This window comes from Carcharodon carcharias, chromosome 18 (assembly GCF_017639515.1).
Source record: "Carcharodon carcharias isolate sCarCar2 chromosome 18, sCarCar2.pri, whole genome shotgun sequence".
Taxonomy (NCBI): Eukaryota; Metazoa; Chordata; class Chondrichthyes; order Lamniformes; family Lamnidae; genus Carcharodon; species Carcharodon carcharias.
Window position 1 is genome coordinate 54,254,643 of NC_054484.1, and position 25,871 is coordinate 54,280,513.

Sequence of the window (25,871 nt, forward strand, 5' to 3'; positions counted from 1 at the left end):
ACGATCCTTTGAGGCAGTGCATTCCAGCTCACAACAACAAAACATTGCTTTTCATGTGACCTCTGGTTCTTTTGCTATGTACCTTAAATTTGTTTCCTCTGATTACTGACCCTCCTACCAGTGAAAACGGTTTCTCTTTATTTACTCTATGAAAACCATTTGTGATTTTGGGCACCTCTATCAAACGTCCTCTTTAATTTCCTTGTTCTTAAGGAGAAGAATCCCAGCTTTCCATAAAACTGAAGTCTCTCATATCCTGATACTATTCTGTAAATTCTTTCTGCAGCCTCTCCACAAAGCTTCGATATCCTTCCAAAACTGCAGTGCCAGAGTTGAGCACAATACTCCAGTTGAGTCCAACTAATGTTTTATAAAGGCTTAGCACCTGTGTTTAGTGGTATTGGTTGAAGGATAAGGGTTAGCCAGGATAAAGCAGAAGCCCCAATATAGAGGAGTCTGCATCATGAGCAGTGATGTAGTATACTGAAATGAAAGTAGTACAAATAAATCATTGTTTCACCTGGAAGAAGTGTTTGGGGCCCTGGGTAAGCAAGGAGTAGATGTATGGCATCCCTCCAGTTGCATGGGATGGTGCCAGGGAAAGAGAGGAGATGCTGGGGATGACACAAGGGGATGTCCGTAAGGGGAGCAGTCCCTTCAGAATACTGAAAGAGGAGATGGGAAGATGTGTTTGGTGTGGCATCATGTTTGAGGTGGCCTTCCATTGCCTTCACCTCTGTACCTTGGTTATCAGGAAAGGATGAACAGGTTGGGTTTCTTTTCTCTTTGGGAGAAAAAAGGCCGAGTGGTGACCTAAAGGGGACTTTGAAATTATGAAATTTATGAAGTTTTGATAGCATGGATACAGAGAATGTTTTCACTTGTGGAGAACATAATTAAAGGCCATCAATATAAGTCACCAAGAAACTCAATAGGGAATTAAGAAGAAACTTTTCTACCTTCTCCAAAGAATTGAGAGAACTGGAACTTGATACCATGGGGAATAGTTAAATCGAATAGTATAGATGCATTTAAGGGGAAGTTAGATAAGCATAAGAAGAAAAGGGAATAGAAGGTAAAAATGACAGACTTGGATGAGGAAAAATAGGAGGCTTGAGTGTAGCATAAATTCTGGCATGGATTGTTTGGGCAGAATTGCCTCTATGCTATTTCTGCTATATAATCTCTTGGCCAAGAGTCTTATCTGTCTCCATCTCACAGAAGGAACCTTTTCTTTTGTCTTCCAAATTCACGCTCCAGCTATACACTTACCTTCTCAAAATCTTTTCATTGAGAACTGATGGCATGACATTGACCATCTCAATTTCTCTTCTCCCCTCACTCACTCTATCCTATCTCCCTCTGAATTTGCAGCACTGCATTTTTCCAAGTCCAACGCTAACATTGTCATTAAAACTGCTACCAAAAGTGGGGCTGTTGTCGTTTGGCAAAGCAGCCTCTACCTAGCAGAAACCAAATGCCAACTCTCTGATCCTTCCTCTGACTTTCTTGAACCATGGCCCCACAACCAAACGCCAGGTCATCATTTCCAAGACTGTCAATGACCTCATTTCCTCTGATGATCTTCATTCCATGATCTTCAACCTCAGTCTTCCAGTTCTGCACAGGTCACTTCTATACCTCCTTTGGAAAATCCACAAACAAGACTGCCTTGATAGATCCATCACTTCAGCCTCCTCATGTTCCAAAGAACCGATTTCTTCCTATTTCCCACTATTTCTTCTCCTTGTCTAGTCTATTTCTACTAATATCCATGACCCTTTTGACACTGTCCCATGAGCTGTTGCACTAAAATGTTGCAGTCTTGGCCAAGAATGGAATGTATTGAGATATTGCTATGAGTGACAAAGGAACAGCTTTCCCATACATCTCGCACACAGCTGCTGATAGGCTTATCAGCCAAGATCACAAGTTTTTGAGCATAATGTCCAGTGCAGTTGCCTCTTCTGGTATGTTAATGGCTGTATCAGTGCTGTTTCCTGTTCTCATCCTGAACTAGAAAATTTTAACAACTTTTATTCCAATTTCCATTCTTCCCTTACCTTCACATTGTCCATCTCCAACTCTTCTCTACCCTGACTTTTTTTGTCTCCATTTCTAGGGATATGCTATTGACCAATATCTACTATAAGTCTAGTGACTCGTACAGCTACCTTAACTACACTTCCAACCACATGGCATCCTGCAAGGACCCTATTTCATTTTCCCAATTTCTCCACCAGTTCAGACAATATCATCTTCAATATCAGTGCTTCTACCCAACCTATTTAATTATATCTAACCAAATCTAGCAACATCGCTAATGAACGTAAAAGCATATTTTCATCTTCGGGATCGAACCATATTGACTTTGTCAGTACCTCTTTCTTATCTACAGTATTACTCTTTGCAGTTCGTATTGTCTTTTTTGTTAATAATTAGACCGCAACTTCTTTCTTACTTTTTATCCCTCCTAATTATAATGCCAGGAGTTTGTGTACTAGTAATTGCTCAGCTGCCAGAACTCACCATTATCAGAAGTTAAAATTGATAGGAATTTCTGGCGGCAGTACGTTCTTAGCTAAATATGGAAATCGCTGTTAGCGATACCATGCTCTTCCACAGGCTGTGCTGTTGCAGTCTTTGCCAATGGAATCTGCACAGTGATCGTTGTAATGGCATAAACTTAGGCTAATTATCCACTATTCTCACATTAAAGGCAGATGAAAAATCAGGGCTTGGTCAGTAAGGGGTAACTTAAGTTTTTAAATGGGATAGTAAAGGATAATTACTTATGAACAATCCCTTTGGCCTGAAAAAATAACTTTACGAATAAAGTTTCATTCTTTCAGAAGAAAATAAGTGTTGTAGTTTATTTTTTAAATAATATTGTTTTTGTTTTCCTCTTTAATCTCTCCCAATCCCATGCTAATGTCCCAATCTTTGTTTCCCGCACAAAGATTTAATGCAACTTACATTTCCGATATTTATTGCCTGCTTTTCTGTGCATCTTAATATGATTGTTTGAAGAGCCTTCCTGCTGCTTATCCTGCTTACAGATGCCATAGATCTCCTGTAGAGGGCACTGTACTGGATATTAAGCCCAAAAGTTAGTCATCTCGACTGACATGAAAGTCTCTTGGCAGCTGTGTGCAAGGGGGAAAATTTGACAAAGCCGTTCCTTTGTCACTCACAGCAATATCCTGATATATTTTAGTGCAAAAACTCATGACCTGCATCAGCCAAAACAATACACACTGTATTGTCACTTGCCTTATTGAGAGATTTATAAGGGTTTACTTGTTATTTTAATGTGATATCACAACAGACTGTGTTCTCAGGGGAGAAACATAAGGAGAGGGCATCAGAGGGTATTCCTTGTCACCTCATATCTAACCATGCACTTTGCAGTGGGGCTCAAAAATCTGTGGGACAGAAGACTGTCTCATTATAAAAGCATTATGATAGCTCATGGGACGGCAGCCATTCACCCACATGGTGCACTGACAGTGGGCAGGCACTAACTGCACACCTTAGGGGAGTGGAATTTACGTTCTTGTTCCTGAACACCGAGTTTAAATGAGGTGTTTGCATGGCAACATGTGTGTAATCAAAGGTTCCCTGGGCCATGGAGAGTCCTACACTCCTGTTAAATGCTACAGCTTTCTGTCTCTGGACTCCTCTATAAATACAGAATGATATACAGTCACTCCTTAGAATGTAGAGAGCTGCAGTGACCTCACTCTGTAGATGTGCACAGAGGATTGTGACTGTTATCACCTGTGGGAGCCTGGAATGTTCCAGTAGCATAAAAATTAAATAATACTGTGAACTTTACTGCCACAGGCAATGGAGACATGTCTATGCAGTGAGGTCTGAGTGTTTGCTCCATGGGACAACAGGTCTCCTTGGTAAAGTGCAGCCACCACACACAGTGGTGTTGGGTCATGTGAATATAGGATTAGTGCTCTCTCAAGACCTTGGGTGGATAGGGCCTCCTGCCAAGTCCCCTTCAGCAGCTGGTGCTGCTCTGCTGGCCTCATCTTCTCCAGCTATTCTTCATAAAGGCAAGATGACCATGGTCAAACACCTATAAGATGCCCAATAAGATTTAGTACAATATACTCTGTAGGTGAATTCCTAAGAGAATTCTAGGGAAAACTACTAATATAGTGTTGGTGACATCTTGACAAAACGTGCTGATAAGTTTATTGATGTATCTCAAAAGTCCTTTACAAACACAGTCAATCTCCAGCAGTAAAAAAACATTGAAAGCTTTCAGTAGCAATTAAGCTCAACAACAGCTTGCTTACTTCTGTTCAGCTGGTCGCTGTTAAGGGCACAATTTCAAAATTTGCAGATGATACAAAACTTTAAAGCATTGTGAATTGCGAGGAGGGTAGTGTTGAACTTCAAAAGGACATAATAAAATTGCTAGAAGGGGCAGACCAGTGGCAGGTGAAGTTCAATGTGGAGAAATGTGAAGTGAGTAACTTTGGTACGAAGAACATGGAGAGACAATATAAAATAAAGGGTACAATTCTAAATTGGTATAGGAGCAGAGGGACCTGGGTGTATATGTGCATAAGTCTTTGAAGGTGGCAGGACAGGTTGAAAATGCGGTTAATAAACCAGACAATATTCTAGGCTTTATAAAAAGGGTCATTGAATACAAGATCAAGGAAGTTATGTTGAACTTTTACAGGACACTGATTCGGCCTCAGCTGGAGTATGTGTCCAGTTCTAGGAGCCGCACTTTTGAAGGATATGAAAGCATTGGAGAAGGTGCAGAAAACATTCATGAGAGTTGTTCCAGGGATGAGGAACTTCAGGTATGAAGATAGATTGGAGAAGTTAGGATTTTTTTCTTCGGAGAAAAGAAGGCTGAGAGGAGATCTGATGGAGGTATTCAACATCATGAAGGGTCTGAATAGAGTAGATAGGACAAAACTGTTCCTACTTGTGAAAGGATTGAGAACGAGAGAGCACAGGTTTAAGTAATTTGCAAAAGAAGCAAAAGCGATATGAGGAAAAACGTTTTCACACAGCAAGTGGATAAATTCTGGAATGCACTGCCTGACAGTGTGGTGAAAGCAGGCTCAATTGAGGCATTCAAAAGGGAATTAGATCGTAATTTGAAGAGGAAGAATGTTCAGGGTTATGGGGAGAAGGCAGGAAGATGGCACTTAGTGAACTGCTCATTCAGAGAACCAGTGCAGATGTGAAGTGCCGAATGGCATCCTTCTGCACTGTAGCAATTCTGTGTTAATCGAATCGCTATCCACCAATATGGCGTGCAGCCTCTTTAATGAACGCCCTCAGGCAATTTGTAAAATAGTCCCTTAATGATCCTCAGGCCAGTTGTTCCCATCGCATGCTTCAACTCTGTTACCAAAATGGTGTATTGCAAACAGGTTTTGCAGCCTAAGGCCTCATCTTGACCATCTCAGAGGCTCGTTAGTGCTTAAAGTATCAAGGGAAAACCACCCCCAGTAAGTCACAGATTCTATAAATTTAAACTTCAAAGAACAAGAGTGTAAAAGACCACTTAGATTTAAATATTTCAACAAGAGGGATCAGAATCTGCAGAAAACTCTGCGGAAAAGGGACTGAGGGTTTGACTTTCTTAAATTTGCTATTAGAGTTGGATGTATATCTGAAGCAAAATTTAATGGGGGCACATGAATATAGAATATGATGTTTACTAGATACGGAGACCAACTAGATGGAACTGTAAAGATTTTCTTATGCAAGTTTTTATGTTCTACTTAGGCTACCCTGGAGTCTACAATTTGCTGCCTTTAAACCTTTGATAATTAAATCTCGAATTTGAGTGGAATGATCCTATTTGTTTTTTCTAGAATGTCCCGAGATGCACTAAATGGAATTTATTTTGCTTTTCCTATCAATTTACTGTATGTTTCCCGAGTTTATATATGAAGATAAAAGTACTTGCCAACTTCCTCTGCTGTGCTAATGATATGAAGGTTATCTCGAAGCCAGCGTACCACAGCACCACCAATGGCAACTGATCCCTAGAGAGACAGGAAAATAGAGTAATTGGCAATGGAGGAGTTGTGCATTTATGGGATGTAGCCTCACTCTTTAAATTTGAGCGAGTGGTCTCATAAAAATTAATACTACTTGGAGTTTTAATTTTGTTTATACGTAAATTATATTGTGCACACCTAAATTAGAAAGTTGCCACTCACCAAACAGGAAAGCAAGAGTTACTTTCCACCTTTGCCGAGCTGAAAAAGAAAACAATTTGCCACCTTGCAAGGAAGACTGTTCTTGTGAAGAAAGCATTTTGAAGATTAAGCTAAAAAGCAGTACACATTAATCTATAGCTAGATAGAAAATAAAGGACTGAAAGATAATAAACAAAGAGCAGGATACCACTGAGTACAGACTATTATTCTCTGAGTTAGTTGCAAAAATGAAAATTATTTTTTTACATGCAGTTATTTCAACAGTCATGTCCCATACTCAATCCAAGGGCATGATAGCCACCTACACTTAATACAGCATATTCCAGAGAGTGCCGCATTTTACATATTATATTGAGACACATGGCATTTGACACAGTATCAAATGCAACATGGCACTGAATGCAATGCTGAAAGTCTGGAGGACAATAGCCAACAGAGTAATAAATAGTGATCATGCTACAATAACTCTATAGATGCATGGAGTGACTTAGAAATTGAATAGCGCCCAAATTGGGCTGTCTGTGTCTTGCGAGGCAGGTGGCAGGGCCAAGTGCAATTGGTCCACGCTATTGTTTGCTACTGACAAGTTGCAGGTGTCTGCCTCAGCCCCAAAGGCAACTCGCTGGTCCTAGGAAAAACAAAACATCATCCAGTTAAGATGGTAAGCAGACTCCGGGTGAGGTAGAGGGACAGAGGAGTCATTTGTTGGGGGCAGGAGGTGAGTGGTGGCTGGCAATGGGCTGTGAATTTGAGGTGGAGCAGGAAGGAGCACTCCTATTTATTTCGGCTCCAGAATAAATAAAGGTAAGAATTTACCTTTTAGATGATAGCCACCATGGGTCCCTTTAAAGAACCACTGATTTGGTTGCCAAGTGGCTAAAAATAGTGATCACAGCATACAAAGCACTTGCTATGGCCAGTTGTTAATGAGTTTTGGAAAGCGGGCCTCAAAAGGTAGCGTGGATCCTGTTTAAACCAGTATGTAGGGTGGCACATATTATCAAGGAATTTCTGGACACTTTGTTTGATAAAACAATTGAATAAAAAATAAAGAATAAAAGATTCATAATATTAAACTCAAGAATGACTCATTGATACATTGGATGGAATCTTCCAGCCTGAGAATATTTTAGGCGTGGGGCAATTTCCAGGTCCTAACCCCACATGGGTCAGAGGTGTACTGATAGGGGGATCTTCCTGGAGAGGCCAATTAAGAGACTGCCTCTGTATTTGCCATCCTGTTAAAAATATTGCACTGGTTCCCAAGGCTAGAGGCCCTAATCAGGGGTCCCACAGCAATGGACGAATGCAGCCCCAATGAGAGCGGTGGACATCACTGAGGCAGGTAGGGCAACGAGAGAGTAAAGGTACTGTCAGAAGCCAGCTAAAGATTTGAACATAAGGAAGGCCCTTAGCTCATAGGGCTATTGTGTTGGAAGGGAATCCTCCACTGGAATGGTCATGGACCAGACTGCAGCCTTTGGATTCATGTGGTTCAATAATGGGGCCAGTGAAATGAGGGACATTTGTGCTGCCAGGCCTCTCCCAGTTGCTGTTGGGGGGGGGGGGGGGGGTCCAGTCTGACACTAGGAGAATCCTGGTAGTGTGTATACCTTGGCCCTCAGTGGCTCTAGTTGACTATCCTTTGCAGGAGTGTGAAGATTCCACCCAATATATCAATATGAGGATTGGTATGCCACAAAGCACACGAGCAGTCACCAGTATCTCAAATAAACCCCAGCCTTCTGCTTTTCCGAAATCAACTAAATTCCTGAGATCATCCATTATGTTATTAGTTATGCTTCCAGTTATGAAAGGGGCACATCAGATTACATTTACACAAAGCAACATTAGATGCAAAACAGTTATATAATTGGCAAACTCATTTCAATATAACTAAGTGTGAAGTGGTGTATTTTGGCAGGAAGAATGAGGAGTCCACATATTCCTTGAGAAAAACATGTTTTAATTGGGATAGAGGAGGAAAGGGATCTAGGGATACAGAAACATATCACTGGGAACAGTAACACAGGTTAATGAGACCATGAAAGAAAAACAAAGCCCTGGGTTTTATTTCTAGAAGAAGAGAATTGAACAGCAGAGAAGCTATGTTAACCTTATATCAACATGATTTAGACTATATTTTATGTACTCTGCATAGTTCTGGTCTCCATATTATAAAAAGATTAGGAGCCCAGGGGGAAGATGCAAAAAAAATACTTCCAAGCATACTACAAGCGCGGAGAGGTTATACCTGTCAGGAAGGATTGGACAAGCTGGCGTTTCTTATTTAGGTAAGAAAAGGCTGACAGTGACCTGATAGGTTTTTAAGAGTATGAAGTGGTTTGAAAGGGTAAACGTCAATAAGGTATTTTCACATATGAGGAGACCAAAACTAGCAGTATAAATGAGACAGTCACTAAAAAATCCAATAAAGAATTTAGAACAAACTTTTCTCCAGAGAGTGGTTAGAAGACAGAACTCGACATCACTAAGAGCAGTTGAGGCAATTAGCACAGGCGCATTTAAGGAAAGCTACGCAAATACAAGGAAGAAAGGACAGACAGTATTGCTGATGGGGTTAGATGACAAGGGGTTAGGAGATTATTTGGAATATAAACACTAACATGGATGATTTGGGTTGAATGACCTGTTTTTGTGATGCACGTTCAACGTAATACTATGCATGTGAAAAATATAAAACTAAGTTCTACAACCATAAGCTTCATAAAAACAAAACTTGCCTCTAGTGCATAAATTGCAGGGTTGTTCTTGCCCAGTTTATACGCTAATGTTGTCAGAAGGCCATATTTAGATATCACAGGCTGTGAAGAACAAGCTTGTTAGTTTAACTGTAAAAAGGTGTAAAATAACATCATGTTGAAATTTGTATAGAGGTTTGGACATAGCAAAGAAATGTATAGTTATGAAGAGTATTACAGACTGAATACACCAGCTTTTAGCCACTAGTTTGAGCAGCATAATGCTCAGTAGTTTAATATTTTCTTCAAAATTGCTCTCAATTTTACATAGGAAAAAATGTGCTTTACTTCTGCCCAAATCCAAGACTTTAAAACAGAGACATACTAACCTTCTCGCCTGTGTTAGACAGGAGGAAACAACCTGTTCCGTATCTAAAATGGAAAAAGGGATATACTTATGCTAAAATGAAATAAATTAGTACACAGGAATCAACAATGCCAATGTATTGACATAGCATAATATAATCATCGGGAAAAATTTTCCGCCCTATTGCGGGGGAAGTGCAGGAGCAGACACGGGCAGGCGCGCCTCCGATCGGCGCCCCCGATTGAGAGCGCATCGCCATTTTGTGTGGGTGGGCCAATTAAAGCCTGCCCAGTGTGACGTTTGCCAGGAAACACTATGCGCTCCCTATCCGGGCGGGGGGATGGATTCCCTCAGCCGGGAGTGCACTCTTTCACGCATGCGCATGAAAGAGTGCACTGATCTCCCTGAGGCCAAGTGCTGCCTCAGGGAGATTGCCTTGGAATTAAAACTTTTAAGACAAATGTTTAAAAAATTTCCCTGACATGTCCCGTCATGTGACACTGTCACATGAGTTGGGACATGTCCATCACTTTTACTGAAACCGTTACTAAATATTTTAAAACCCTCATGAAACCTCGTCCCGCCCATGGATGAGGTTTCATGCTTTTTCTTAAGGTTGGACGGCAGCCCTGCCAATTACCTAAATTGGTTTATTAATGGCCTCAATAAGCCGTTGACAGGTCGGCGGGCACACATCTGACTCAGGGCAGAATTTAGCCCTTGGCTGGCGGGCGGGTGGGCAGCCGAACCCCACCACTGAAACGGGGCCCGCCGCCATTTTGAGTGGGCGGACCAATTAAGGCCCGCCCAGTGGCCTGCCCGACAGGAAGCACATAGCTGAACCTTTGTCTCTACTAGCGCTGTGGACTGCAGTGGTGGTTCACCACTGCCTTCTCAAGGGCAATTAGGATTGGACAACAAATGCTGGCCTAGCCAGTGACACCCACATTCCAATAAAAAGAGTTTAAAAATTCAGTCCCTTCACCATCATTCCTTTCTTATTCCTTAATTCTCATTGGTTACGGAGAGATATTGATGGCCACACTGTTCACTGAGGCCCCAAATGCCCTTGCCATCATCAGCTGCAATCCCAGCAGGTTACACCACAAAAAAATCTGAGCTGAAGGATGCAGAAAAAGTTTAACTAATGGCACGCGCTGTGAATAACTCTGCTGTAGCAGGATCTGGCTGAATACAAAAACACCACTATTGTAATTGTACATATTCTACCACTGCCAAACAAAAGGCAGCTGGGGCATTGAATGCTTCTTCTATGAAAACCTATTTAAACATCATGCATCCCTCATGAACCTGTACTGAGTTGTAAAGGAGTTCCTTGAAAGTTCAAACTTACGTATTTTTTGATTGTCCTGGCTCAAAACACATTTGTCCAACCAAAGCAGCAGACTGATCACCTAAACACTGAAAGATGGCACACAAATGTAAGTGCAATTACTTTCTTTGAATGGTATTACATTGCAAATAGAAAATATTGTTTGGAGGGTAGTATAAAATAGTTACATCAAAATGAGGAGTAAATTACAACAGCAGCTCACGAATTTTTCTCAATTATGAAATTATGTTACAACTTGATGGTACAGCAGCTCAGCCACCTATAGTTTATAATAATTGGCTTTTTTCTACAGGTTAAGTTCTCCTCATCTTTTTGAAAGTTTTGTCATTTAAGCATATGCACATAGAACAGAATTAATAGAACCACATGAAAAATGGGGCAACAGTAAGATACAAAAACATGGAAATAGGAATAGGCCAATTAGCCCTTCGAATCAATTCCACCACTCAATGAGATCACAGCTGATCCGTGATCTAAGCCCATGTACAAGTCTTTGCCCCATATACCTTAATACTTCTGGTTAACAAATGTCTATCAACTTTAGATGCAGAATTAACAATTGCCCCAAACATCAAATGCCGTTTGTGATAGAGTTCCAAACTTCTATCTTCCTTTGAGTGAAAGGTCTGGCTCTAATTTTTAAGGCTATGTCCCCAAGTCCTAGAATTGCCAACCAGCAGAAATAGTTTCTCTCTATCTAACCTATCAGATCTCATCAATACCTTCAAAATTTTAATCAGAGTCACCCCTTAACCTTGACTATTACAAAACTGGAGGAGGAGGTTCTACAAATCTCCCATCCTTAATGGTGGAGACCATGGACATTTGTGCAAAAGGCTGAAGCATTTGCAACTATCTTCAGCTAGAAGTGCCAAGTGGATCACCCATCTCAGCCTCCTCTTGAGGTCCCCAGCATTAATGATGCCAGTCTTCAGCCAATATATCAAGATATATCAAGAAACAGCTGGAGGTATTGGCTATGTGCCCTGACAACATTACAGCAGTAGTACTGAAGATTTGTGCTCCAGAAATTGCCCAGGTATGTCCTGTCTAATGAAAGCTTCATGCTTAGAGTATTAGAATGCAAGGGCTGTAAGTTATGCTGCAGCTATACAGAAGAATACACATTCACAAACAAAATATACTTACACCTGAAATTGGTACTTTAATTAGTGTCCCGCATCGCTATTAAAAATAGGAAAGAAATATTAGGTATATGTCAGTGGTAGCTCACATTTTAAATAGTTTCTGCATTTTAAGAATAATTAGGAACTATATTTAAGATCTATATTCTCGAACATTTTTCAATATATATATATATAATACATAGCATATATATAGATATAAAATATATCAGCTATATATAAATATATATAAAATAATATATCAGAATTCTAATATAATTTTCCTTACAACCCTTTGCTCCATAATCATCCTGAAAAATGTAATTTCTCCTCTCGGATGTTGTTAATGTGGTTCTATTTGGTAAATTCAGTGCCAACATACATTATTGCTCGTTATTATTGGTGAGTCATAAGGTTAGATCAGTTGTGTTTCTAACAAATACTGGCCAAACTAAAACTTCATTACCTAATGCCAATCCTCCCCCCATAAAAATACATACAATTTTTCAAAAAGACACATTAAACCAAATAGATGAAAGCCTCGAATTTAGTCCCTGCACCTGTCAAGAACTTGTGCCAAATCATAGATTTTCCAGTTACCAGAATAAGAAAAACACATGAAACAATGAAATTCATTGTGATTAGCATTAAGTAATGTGTTCGCACTGTCATATTGGATCATTAGTGAGCACACCACAGGGATGCTGAAGCAGATGTTCAGGTGTGTCTCCACCAGTCTGAGAGCTCCATTCATACACCCAACAAAGCATATTTCCCATATTATTTGGCTGTGATGCATGCCAGATAACCTCATAGAAATCTCTTCATTTATAAAATGCACAGCAACTGTAGCAATCCACGTTGGATGGGGAGCACCAGGGGAAGGTGAACGCGCAACGGGGGGGCCATTTTACGACCTTAGTACTTGAGGGAAAAGGGCTCCCCCCCGACGTCATCCCGCGTCATTTTGCGCGTCGGCGAGCAGGCCCCACCCCCTGCTCTCCAACGATTAAATAATTCTTCCAGACATTGCAAATGCTCCTCCAATGTTTGACTGAAAACTATCAAGTTGCCAATACAAACAGCACAATTGCTTAGGCAATTATTTAATTGACTACAAGGAGCTAATTTGGTGATGAGCTTGGCTCAAAGTGAATTTGCAAAAACGCAAGTTACACACCTAGGTAATACCATTGGACGTGGTAAGGTGACTCCAAGAGAAGTGAAAGTCAAAGCAATTACTTTGTCAGTCTTTGAAGTGTTGCTAGTGCATTTTTCATACCAAATGACATGACTTTAAACCGATATAATCCATCTGGCATCACAAAAGCCGATATCTTCTTTGCTCTCTCCGATAACGGTACTTGCAATTTCCTCTCAGCAAGTCAATCTTTGTGATAAGCTTTGATTGTCCCACTTTCTCAATGCAATCTCCCAGCCATGGTATAGGATGTGAATCCGCTTTTGTCACTGCATTAACCTTTCCAAAGTCCAAACACACTCTTTACTCTTTGTATTCCATCCGGTTTCGGTACAATAGGTGAACTCCAGTTACTGCAACTAGACTCAATGATGTCATTTTGAAGCATAAATTCAATTTATTTCTGTACTTGTGATAACTTTGCTGGACTTAATCTATAAGGATGTTCGCTTATGGAAACTGAACCTTCCACATTTACATAACGTGTAGCTAAGTTTGTCCTTCCCAGCTTATTCCCACAAATAGCTTTGTGTGACTGCATTAGTTTCTCCAAATCACTGACACTGTCTGAAAGGTAACTCAATATTACATATAAATTTTTAAGTACTCCTTCATTATCCAATTTGATTAGAGGAAAATCAATTTCAGAATCTTTCATTTCTACCTCTCCTTCTTTATCTTTCATCCCTAATGCCTCCCTTTTGGTCCTCTTCCCTGACAAAGGCATATTTACATGACACACCGTCTGCTTCTTTCTTCCATCTGGAGTATTTATTAAATAATTCACTTTGCTCAGTTTCCTTTCAATCCTGTAAGGCCCATTAAATCTTGCCTTTAACGAGTCACCCAGTACTGATAACAGATCTAACACTTTTCCCCAACATCAAAACTATGAGCTGTGGCTCTCTTATCTACCTTTCACTTTCATCATTTGCTGTGATATCTTTAAATGCGCTCTAGCTAACTCACAAGCTCTGTTCAATATTTCTCTGAAGCTTGATACATAACCCAGGCAAGTAGTTTCTGAATTTTGACCCACCAATTTTTCACGAATCAACCTTAAGTGGTCCCCTTACCTCATGACCATAGACTAATTCAAAAGGACTAAATCCAGTCGATGCATTGGGAGCATCCCTAATATCAAATAATAAGAATAGAATTCCCCTATCCCAATCCTGTAGATAGTCCTAACTATATGCCCTCATCATGGTTTTTAAAGTTTGATGCCATCTTTCCAAAGCCCCTTGTGATTCAGGATGGGAAGCTGTTGACTGTTTTATCCCTAAACTGTTCATTACTTCCTTAAACAGCTGTGACATGAAATCTGAACCCTGGTCTGATTGTATTTCTTTTGGTAAACCATATCTCGTAAAAAATTTAGTCAACTTTTCCACAATTCTCTTTGTTGTAACATTTCTCAAAGGTATTGCTTCAGGGAGCCTTGTAGACACATCCATTATTGTCAGCTAGCACTGATTTCGACTTTTAGTCTTAGGGAGGGGTTCTACACAATCAATCATGACCCGAGTAAAAGGTTCCTCTAATGCTTGAATTGGAATTAAAGGCTTGATCACTGCTTGTGGTTTCCCTACCACCCGACATGTTCTACGAAACTTGACCACATCGCTACGCAATCTAGGCCAATAAAAATGTTTTTGTATTGTTGCCTGTGTTCCTCTAATTCCTAAATGTCTCCCTATTGGATTTTCATGAGCTACTCTCAGTATTTCATTTCTATATCCAGACAGTATAACAATCTGATACACTTCCATCCATTTTTCACCTGCTGAAACCTGATACAATTGCCACTTTCTCATTAACACCTTACCCCTAAGGCAGTAACATTATGGAATATACTCTGCCTCTGTTACTGAGTAAGCTGTCTGATAAAGTTGTTTTATTTGTGGATCCTTTTTCTGTAATGCTACCAACTGCCTAGAGCTAAATACCTCAGCTATATTCTCTTCCAGTCTTTCTTTCTGAACAATCTTATCAAACACGGTGTTAGCTAATTGGACTTCAACATCTTTTCCCTGCCTTATAACTTCCTCTTCTTCCTACTTCAGCTTGTGAGCTTGTAATTGTGTTACCACACAGTCTGGAAACAAACCAGGATGCTCTTTCTGTTGAATACACCTCCACAGGCTGTTCAACTGCAGTAAGCATCACCCACTTCTGTGACCCTGCTATATCATTACCTAAAATAATTGAATCCCTCCAACAGGCAATGTTCCCTCTACTCCAACAATCACCTCACCAGTTTTCCACTTATTCTTTAAATTAACCTCCACAATAGAGTATGTTTAGAATATCCATGAACCCAACTTATTATCACCTGTTCCTGCAAAACTCCCTCTGAACAACAAATATCACTACACCATAACATTAATACTGTGTGTATTAAAATTTGAATATCTCTACCTGCTCCACCCTGTACACATGGAAAGATTTCCCTGTCACAAACAAAATCTTTAAACATTTCTGCAACCTGCTCCTCAGAATTCCCTTGGGTAAATTATGAACACATTCCCACTTCTTTACCTATCACTGATTCCTCCTGCTTTACCCATATACAAACCACTGGTTTTTCATGTGTCTGAACCTCACAAGCCACAGTACTTTTACTTACAGGACTTTTTTGCATCCCAATAATCACAACAGATCTTCCCTGTAATTTCCACTGCATTGACTTTGTGTGCCCAACTTTATTACAATGAAAACACCTCAATTTTCCAGTGTCAGGTCTACCCTCAGCACTTGAGATCTCTTTTTCAATTTCCAGCTTTTTAAGTTGGTACTCTGTCTCTTGCTCTCTCATCTCCTTTTTCTTTCTTTTCTAACCTCACCATTTCAAATTCCCTTTCCTGTCTGTTTTCTCTCACTCCTGCCTTTGTGTCAGTTCTCTTTGGAATGCCCTTTCTTTTTCTGTTGCCTCTCGTTAAAGTTTTTTCATTTCCATTGCTTGTTCAAATTCAAGCTTCTTCATTTGTAACTGAAGTCTCAGTACCTCCAGCTGTGACTCACCAGTATCAGGTATCACTTCCAAATTTAAATGCTGTGCTATCACTTCAACTATGTCTGCTTTCTCTGCCCCTACAGGTAACCTCAACTGCAACCTATCCACCAACCCAGTAAACTTCCCCCTTAGATACTTGTTGTAACCCAATCAGAGTTGTATCCTCTACTTCCAAAAAAGTTTTAGCCATGGTTACAGCCATGTTTGCAGTCTCACCATTTACGCCAACTGCTGAATTCAAAGTGCTTCTTTTGCTCGTAACCTTAAAATTCACCAACTCCAAACCAATCAAAGAATTTAAAACATCCTGCAAAGAGCCCCTAATTTCTTATGATGCGGCAGATGGTGTGTGCCAGGCGGACCCAAATCCATGAGGGAAACTTGGTTCCACAATCACAATGGTTCTGCAATTTGTATTTATTTTGAGATGCGTGTATTGAATTCAGTAGTAATTAGTCCACGGTGATCTTTAGAGATCTTTAAAAACTAAATTGAAGTACTTATTAACAAAAGAAAAGCTGTCAAACACACATAAGACTCCAGTTATTTTATACTATAGTATTTACTAAAATTCCTACCTAACCAGACTCCCAAATACCCCCTTGTAAGGCAACAGTCCGAAAGAGATTTTAAAGTTAGAATGACAGGCCAGCTCAACTATCAACTTTAAGGGCTGGATGCAGCAAACTCATGCAGACATACTGGAGGCGTTTCTGAGGCTGTTTCGCAAGCTTCTGCTAAATGTACAGTAATTCAGAGGTTAGAGAGACTTGGAGGAAAAGGTAAAGTTTTTTAAACTGTAGACTTTAATTTTCATACAGATTTGGAAGAGCAGGGTATATCAAACCATATTAAATTTAGTAATGAGTTTAGTTAATCATCTAACAGTAAGGAAAAAATTAATAAACAGCGATCATAATATGGGCAAATTCAATGTTAGGATTGAAAAGGAGAAACTTTTTACGGTTATGAAGATTTAAGATTTCAGTATGGCTATCTTTTAACAGGGTGAGACAGAGGCTATCATAGCAAATTTGTATCCTCTCTTCTATGTAATATGGGCAATACTCAGATAAAGAATGGAACAGAAAAAAAAGTCTTGGTGGAGGGTTAAAGAGAAAAGGAAGACAACAGATAATCTGAAAAAACAGAACTTTTCCAAAGCCAAAAAGTATGTAAATGCAGATTTTCATTTTTAGACTGATTGAATAATACAGCACAGAAAGCCATCATTCAGCCCACGTCAGTGCCAACTCTTTAAAACAGTGAGTCAGTTAGACCCATTCGCCTGCTTCTTCCCCAGATCCCTGCAGCCTTTTCCTTCAAATTTCCTTTTTAAAGTTCTTGTTGAAACTGTTTTCACCACCCTTTCAGGTAGTGCATTCAAGATTAGAGTAACTCAGTGCATAACAAAACTTCACCTCTTCTCACCTTTGGCTCTTTTGCCAATTATCTTAAATGTGTGTCCACAAGTTACTGACCCTTCAGCCAGCAGCAGCTGTTTCAGTTACCACAATAACCCTACATGACTTTGAATTAAAACTCCCCTTAACTGTCTCTGCTTCAAGAGGGACAATCCCAAATCCTGTGGGAAGGATTTTCATGGCGAGATGGGGCAGAAACGGGGTGCACAGACCGGAATTTTCCATTGCCGGCCACGGTACCAATTCCACGGTCCAGACTCCCAACCATTTTCCAGGAGGCCAGTTCAGGTCTGAAATGGCTACCAACCTAGGCTGTTCGATCAATTAAGGGTCCTTTCTTCTGCATTGGTGAGAAGTTTCTAGTCGACAGGTGAATCTCCTGCAGTGGCCAAAACATGGCTAGAGAAAGGAGGCAGTCTCCCAGTGGTAGACTCAGGGGATGTTAATGCTTGGATTGCTTTTAGAAACTTCCTGATGCCAATGATGAAAAATGGTCATAGCCATTCAGGCAGATGTGGCCATTTTTGCTTTCATAAATTTTAAAATCCACCTTGAAGCACTCACTCATGTGTAATGGTAGGGTGCCACTTTTTCACTGTTAGAGGATCTCCTAATGTCCATCCGGCGTTTGGAGCCTACCCACCATTCTTCATTGGATGGTAAGCCTGCCATCTGGTCACTGATAGGCCAGTCCTACAAAAATCGTGTCAGCTGGCTATTCCCGACATGTTGCAGAGTTGGGATGTCACATTTGATTCTGATGTTGGGGTCTTGACATTAAATGAAAAATTCAACCCCTCCAGTCAATGCACATGACAGACGTTCCTCACCCTTGCTACTATTCCAATAAATCCGTGTTGCTCTGACTTGGACATAATGGGGCAATTTTAACACGGGGAGGCACGTGGAAGGTTAAATTGGAAAAGTTCCAAGTGTATCAAAGGCGAAAACGACAAGCTGAAGTTGGTCCGTATCAACACTACAGCCCAACTCGAGTGCTCCGACTAAAGTGGTCCCTATTTACCAACTCACTGCCTGGAGTCCTGGACCTCAATAACTAAGAAGAAGCCAAGTTCGTTGGGTAGTGGCATGCGTGAAGCATTGCAAACTGCTCTTGGAGACCAGGCCAAGTGTCTCTGTGGTGTTGAGACTGTGTATGGCTGGCTGAGTGGTTCTGTACTATGATTGGCTAGGGTTGAAGTCTGAGTGGCAGAACGTTGAGTACTTAAAGGACAAGATGAGCAAAGCCATTGCTGAGGAAATGGCACAATGAAGTGCAGAGACCTGTTTTATTCCACCACAGTACTGTTATTCAAGAAATGGCCTGAGAAGCCAGAATGTTCCCTCTGAAATCCATGTGACAATAAAATGTCAATGAAGTCAGTGGTCAGAGAAATTTCTACTATACGGAACATATCTGAAATTAAAAAGAACCCGCTAATTCCACAGTCAACAAAAAAAGAAGCCAGCTCTAACCCACTGGCTTCTGGGTTTTATAACTGCAGGACAAGGTTCAGGCAACCAAACCACTCCCAGGAGGCAGGTTAGCACTTTAGATGCTAATGAGGATGGCGGCCTCTGATGCAATCTGATTTGCAGGTTTTAAAGCATGCAAATGGCTTCCAAGGCCTCAGGAAACCCAGCAGCTGAAGCAAGAAATCAGCTTCAGGGAGAAGGTTTAACAGCCTTTACAGCACTGCTTCCGAACCAGAATGGGGACCCCAGCTCCACAAGTTACACGCCCCCAAAATCAAAGGCCCCTGGGGCTTGGGATTGGACAACCATGCAGGTTAAGAGTTATTTCCTCTGATCTAAGGTCAGAGTACTTCCCGCCTAAATGGAAGTCAAACCTGTTCATTAGGCTGACTTCCAGGCAGGGAACCTGTCAAGGATAAAAGATGCCCAGTGGAGTTAAACTCCTGAGCCTGCAAGAAAATGCAGATTTGTGGATGTGTTCAAAGCTCTATAAAAGAAAAGACAGAAAAGATAGGAAAGAAGGAAAGAATCAAATTGATCCATGACTGCAGTTAGTTCTGGCTGCTCAGGTTTTTCCGCTCTTTGGAAACCTGGCAGCTAAAGGAAGGTGAGGACTGCTGGATCCAGGAGCTAACTGCCTTTCCACTTACCTGCTGGATTCAGTGTACCTTTCTTGCCAGCTCCACCACAATAAGACAGCCACCTCCATGAAACCTCCAAACTCATGCTCCAGACCTCTAATTTCACACGCCCCAGCTTCGCTTCTGATCTCCCAAGCCCTCCCCAGCCTCTAGCACCCCAACCCTCACCCCCAGCCTCCTCCTCTTTGCTCCCTATTTGCGGCCTGATGGCAAAGACTTTCCAATAGCCAGCCAAACAACCGTTCCATCTGTTTGGATGGATGCAGCCAAGAAATGGGGACAAAAAAATTGTTCATAAGGTCCTGTCATGAAATTAGTCAGGGCCTGTCTGGGTTTCCTAATCTCAATCCAGCCCCCTTCTTCCTCCCATCAGAGTAAAAATCCACCCCTTAGAATCTCTTGTATGAAAAGGACTCAAGTGATTATCCTGTACTAGGTGAAGCTCACTATCATACTTGCTCAGACTGGTGGCTGTCAGCAAGACTTGAATAAAGTTACTGCCTGGGATTCTAGGTCTGGATCAAAGCTAGGGCTCAGCACTATTGTTTCCTCTCATTGCCCAGGTACAAAATACAAGAATACCATTTATTGATCAGGTTTGCCTACATGAATTTGGGCAAATTTTACAGCAACGATAAAAAAAGTCAAGAGTGTGAGTAACTCTGCCAAGAGCTCACACTTAGCACAATGAATCAGGAGCTTATATTACCATCAATAATACTACTAATGTACAAATAATTTGGATTGGCTCACCATTAATCCATAAATTTCTGATGAACTTTTTACTTCTGGGAGAATACTCATTGGAATGTCAAAGAATCTAGAATAGCAAACAAAGCAAACACATGCCAGAAAAATCAAAGATCCAATTAAACATTTGATATTTGGAGCACAACTCTGCACCCAACAAAAGAAAATACAGAAGTTTCCATATGTTAACATTTAGAGATAATACAATGCTCCATGGATATCTCTACTTCATCTTTAAAACAAGAGCCTAAGCCTAGGCTAGCTGTAGTCTACAATAACTAGGTTGTTTCAATTGAAAAATTGTCCCTATGGAATAACTGTCATTATACTGTAGCTATTTAAACATTTTAAGTAGGACTGAAGTACAAACATTTTGAAGTGTTTTTTGTAGCACAAAACTTCAACAAGAACTGCACAATTAAATCATTTATTAATGTGATACCATTCTTTGTTACAGTCAAGTGATTACTAGGGACCAATTAGCAATGATTACCAAATAATGACTGAAACAGTCACATTCTTCCCATAGGTCAATTACAGTGTTCATAAGTAATAGTCAACAGATGAATTAAACACTTGCAAATCGAACCTTATTACATTCCTCAGAAACCCTTTAACACAATTAATTACTTTGAAAAGAAACAAAGTTAGAAATGCAAACATATGCAAACAAAAGAAAGTCAAAAAGGCATTTTAGATTCTTTGATGGCACAATGGTTACTGCAAATATTAAAAAAGTGGAAGATATATGGGCCAGGATTTTGTAGTCAGAGGAAAGCGATAGCACTTGTCACTGACTTCGAAGAAAGCTGTCCACAAAGATCTAATAATCTCTGTGTGGTGGATTTCCTCTTATACAACACCGGTTTGAATCTGGTGCCAAGTCAAGGGAATCTCCAGACATCCAGGATAAACAACCAATTACATTTAAGTATTGTCACAAACAGCAAACTAGCAAATAAAATGCACTGAACTTCAGAGAGCGAAAGAAATGATTGGGACATTCAGATCGGTTTAAAGCGAAAGCTGAAATATCATAAACAAACTACAGTCAAGTATCCTTTATCTGAAAGCTGAACAGATCCAAAAACCAAACACTTTTTTTTACATCAGCTTGTTTGTTTACATCAGCTGTTGCAAATGGCACGTGGAGTGAATTTCTTCCTAACAATTTTGCAGTTAACTTGTATGTTAATAAGGCAATGTAATATATTACAGGTGTAATGAGTGGTAACAGGTAAGAAAGAAGTAGCGTGTGTGAGAGTGGCAAATGGAGAAACAACCTAGTTATTGTAGACTACAGCTAGCCTAGGCTTAGGCTCTTGTAAAGTAATTTGGCCTAGGCCTACCATATATATGCTAGGTCCGAAAACTGAAAATGTCTGAACACCAAAACGCAATCGACCCCAAGGGTTTTGGATAAAGGATACTCGACCTGTATTCAAAAAAAAACTCTTTAAAACAATCATAATGGGGAAATTTGATAATCCACAAATATAAAATTAGCTTTCAAGATCAGTGAGGCTGTTCAGCAATAATCATGAAAAGGGTATGGTCATAAATTTATTTACACCTCATTCATCAATTTGGTGACAGCCTTTCATCTCGTAAGACGATGGTTTGTGCTGTGTTCATCAACCCTGTGTTATGCATTTCCTGGTGTGGCTCAGAATCTCCACTCTGGTATGGCATACTCTGCCACATTTTTTGCAGGGGAAGACAGTGGGCTGAGAAGCTGCACGATTCGCTGGCCGCTGTTTGCTCTGGGCCCTTATCTCAGCCAGCTGAGGTTTTTGTTTCTGCTCTCTTCCAAACAGTGAGCAGTCTGCGACTGTCTCCCAGTTATGTCAATGTCCACCATCTTTATATCTTGCTTGCAGATGTCCTCATAGTGGAGCTATGGACACCCAGCAGGACGTGACCCTGTGTCCAGTTTACCACACAGAAGATCTTTGGGTGTACGGCAATCAGTTATCCGATGAACATGGTTGAGTCAGTGCAGACATCACTGGCTTAGCAATGAACGTATGTTGGAATTTAACGGCCCCAGGACCACTGAATTAGTGGTCTAGTCCTGCCAAGAGATGCAAAAAATACGTCCGAGACAGCAGAGGAGAAATGTTGTTCAGACTTTTCTCTTGCCTAGCGGATATTGTCCAGATCTTAACACTAGAGTGTGTGCTGAGGACACGGGTTTGGTAGACTTGCAGTCTGGTGTTCTCAGACAGGTTGCTGTTGTTCCACACTCTCTGACTCAGCTTCAACATAATGGCTGCAGCTTTTGTGATCTGTGTTTTGATTTCAATATCAAGTGACAGTTTTCTGATGATTACGAAGCCTCGATATGTGAAACTATTAATAACCTCCAGCACCACATTGTCAATGCTGATAGGTGGTGGTGTGGCAACATCCTGAACCATGGCATTTGTTTTCCTGTTGATGAGGGTCAAACCAAACTCTTTACAGGTGTGAGTGTCTGTTCATTTGCCGCTGAAAAAGTGTTCCTCGGCCTGGAATACTAGCACAACATAGTCAGCGTACAGCAAATCTTTGATGAGTACTTGGAGCATCTTTGTCTTGGACCTCAGGTGAGCAAGACTGAACAGCTTCCTGTCTGATCTCGTACTTAAATAGAGCTCTCTGTAGATGATCTGAAGGCATCTGACAGCAACAGAGAGAAGAACATGCCAAGAAATGTCAATGCCACTATACAATCCTGTTTGACCCCACTGCAGATCTCAAAGGGTTCTGATGTTGCTCACCATACCATCATTTTGTCATGGAAAGAGGATATTGCACTGAGCAGCTTCTGTGGGCAGGCAATTTTCTGCAGCAGCTTAAATGGATCACCTCTGCTCACATGGTCAAATGTCTTCGTGAAATTGATAAAGGCAATAAGTAGTGGTCTCCTCTGTTCACTGCATTTCTCTTCATGCTGCCAGACTGAGAGGATGTCAATTGTAGATCTTTCAGTTCTGAAACTGCACTAGGATTCAGGGTAAATGCTTTCAGCCAGGACATGAAGTCTGACAAAGACAACATGGGCAAGTAATTTCCCTACGTTGCTCAGCAGCGAGATGCCTTGATGGTTAATGCAATGATTGCAGTCACCTATGTTCTTGTGCAGTATCACACATATCCTGGGGCACTGCCCCCTCCCTCCAGCAGAGGCAGAGAAGTTTGTCCAAATGCTGGAGTTCTGGTTTTCTGTATTTGATAAGTTCAGGCAGCATAACATCAGTACCCTGGAGCTTTGCCCATGGCAAGCAAGTCAATGGCTTTGCTAAGCTTCTCCACTGTGGATTCTATATCCAGCTCAGCCATGACAGGCAGGCTTTCTGTGTCTAGAGCTTCCTTGGTAATAGTGTTCTCTCAAGAGTACAACTCAAGGTAGTTCCATCCATCTCTCCAACTGTTTATTGCAGTTGGTGAGCGTCACCCCTGCCCTTGTTTTCAATGGAGCTGTTTTCTTTGCTAATGGACTGTTGCCTTTTTGATCCCTTCATACATGCCTCTAGCATTCCCTATGTCAAGGACATCTGGATATTCGGACAATGTTGTAACCAGTGGTCAGTGGCACACCACCTAGACATCTATTGCACTTCAGTTTGAGTGGCGCTTAGTGCATTCAGAATCTTCTCATTCTGATATCTCTTGTAATTAATGAGAGCTGACCGCATGGCATCAATGACAGGTTCTATAACAGTGATCTCTGTCTCGAAACCGTCAGCATTTTTCCACACTTGCTTCCCAATGTTAAGAACGTGGTATTGTAAATGGTGTCACGAAGTATGTTCCATTTCGCTTTTGCACTCTGTGTAAATGCTGAAGACAGTCTGTTCAATCGCGTCGGCTAACTGTTGGTTTTTATCTGGATAGGATGAACGTAAGAAATAGGAGTAGGAATAGGCCATTTGGCCCTTTGCGACTACTCTGCCATTCAATAAGACCATGGCTGATCTGATTGCGGTCCTAACTCCACTTACCTGCTTGCTCTCCATAATCCTAGCCTCCCTTGTCGATCAAAAATCTGTCTAAAGTATGTTTCAATGACCTGGCCTCCACTGCTCTCTGGAGAACAGAGTTCCACAGACTCATGACCCTCTAAAAGAAAAATATTCTCCTCATCTCCATCTTAAATGGGAGACCCCTTATTGTTAAATTGTGTCCCCTAGCTCCAGACTCCGTCACAAGGGGAAACATCCTTCCAGTATCCACCATGTCAAGTCCCCTCAGAATCTTATGTTTCAATAAGATCACCTCTTATTCTTCTAAACTCCAATGAGTAGAGACCCAACCTGTCCAACCTTTCCTTATAAGCCGGCCATTTCATCCCAGGAATCAGTGAGTGAACCTTCTCTGAACTGCTTCCAAATCAATTATATCCTTCCTTAAGTAAAGAGACCAAAACCGTAGACAGTCCTCCAGACATGATCTCACAAAGGCCCTGTACAGCTGTAGCAATACTTCCCCACTTTCATATTCCATTCCCCTTGCAATGAAGGCCAACATTCCATTCGTCTTCCCAATCACTTGCGATATCTACATGCTAACTTTTGTGATTCGTGTACCAGGACATCCAGATCCCTTTGTAGCACAGGTCTCTGCAGTCTCTCCGTTTTTGTTTTGTTTTTCTATTCTCCATGTCAATGTGGACAAACTCCCATTTTTCTGTTTAAACTCCACCTGACAAATTTTTGTTCACTCACTTAATCGATCTATATCCCTTTGCAGTCCTCTTCGCAACTTGTTTTCCTATCTTTGTGTCACCAGCAAATTTAGCAACCATGCACTCAAGCCCCTTCATCTAAGTTATTAATATAGATTGTAAATAGTGAGGCCCCAGCACTGATCCCTGTGGCATTCCATTAGTTACAGCTTGCCAACCTGAAAATGACTTATTCATCCTGACTCACTGCTTCCTGTTAGGTGATCAATCCTCTATCCATGCTAGTAAGGTATCCACACGCCAACCGCTCCACCCCGCCCGACCCCGCCCCCACCCCACCCATACCATGAACTCTTATCTTGTGTAGTAACCTTTTTATGTGGCACCTTATGGAATGCTTTTTGGAAATCCAAATACACCATATCTACTGGTTTCCCATTATCCACCCCACTTGATACTTTTTCACAAAACCATGTTGACTCTAGTTGTTTAAAACTTTCTATATATCCTGCCATTACACCTGTAATAATGAATTCAAACATTTTCTTAATGACTGGTGTTAGGCTAACTGGCCCATAGTTTCCTGCTTTTTGTCTCCACTCCTTTCTTGAATAGATGTGTTACATTTGTGGTTTTCCAATCTTTGGAATCGCTGGGATCTTTCCAGAATCTAAGAAAATTTGGAAGATTACAACCAATGCATCCATTATCACTGCAGCTACTTGTTTTAATACCCTAGGATGAAGGCCATCAGGTCCAGGGACTAGTCACTTTTTCATTTCATTAGTTTTCCTAATACTTCTTAATAGTTTTTCTCTAGTGAGCTCTGGTGGCCAATGTTGATGCAAGGATGGCATTTCCGCTTTGAATAAAAAAACTTCCAAGAATTGCATCCTCATCCTGGTGCACACTGGGGCGATCCTTTTCACAGTCAG

General features: G+C 40.9%; 1 protein-coding gene across 4 annotated transcripts in view; it reads right to left on the bottom strand.

Moving 5' to 3' along the window:
* Positions 1-25,871, bottom strand: part of gk (glycerol kinase) — a 114,057-nt gene that overhangs the window by 41,069 nt on the left and 47,117 nt on the right. For all 4 annotated transcript variants that reach the window (XR_005945761.1, XM_041210593.1, XM_041210592.1 and 1 more), the window contains exons 8-13: positions 20,271-20,337; positions 11,785-11,820; positions 10,636-10,703; positions 9,304-9,346; positions 8,957-9,037; positions 5,957-6,035 (exon numbers count right to left, since the gene is read on the bottom strand). Coding sequence is in view for 3 of the 4 variants with exons in the window: in XM_041210593.1 (XP_041066527.1) it covers positions 5,957-6,035; positions 8,957-9,037; positions 9,304-9,346; positions 10,636-10,703; positions 11,785-11,820; positions 20,271-20,337 (374 nt within the window). In the remaining variant the exon portion in view is untranslated. The remainder of the gene's footprint in view (positions 1-5,956; positions 6,036-8,956; positions 9,038-9,303; positions 9,347-10,635; positions 10,704-11,784; positions 11,821-20,270; positions 20,338-25,871) is intronic.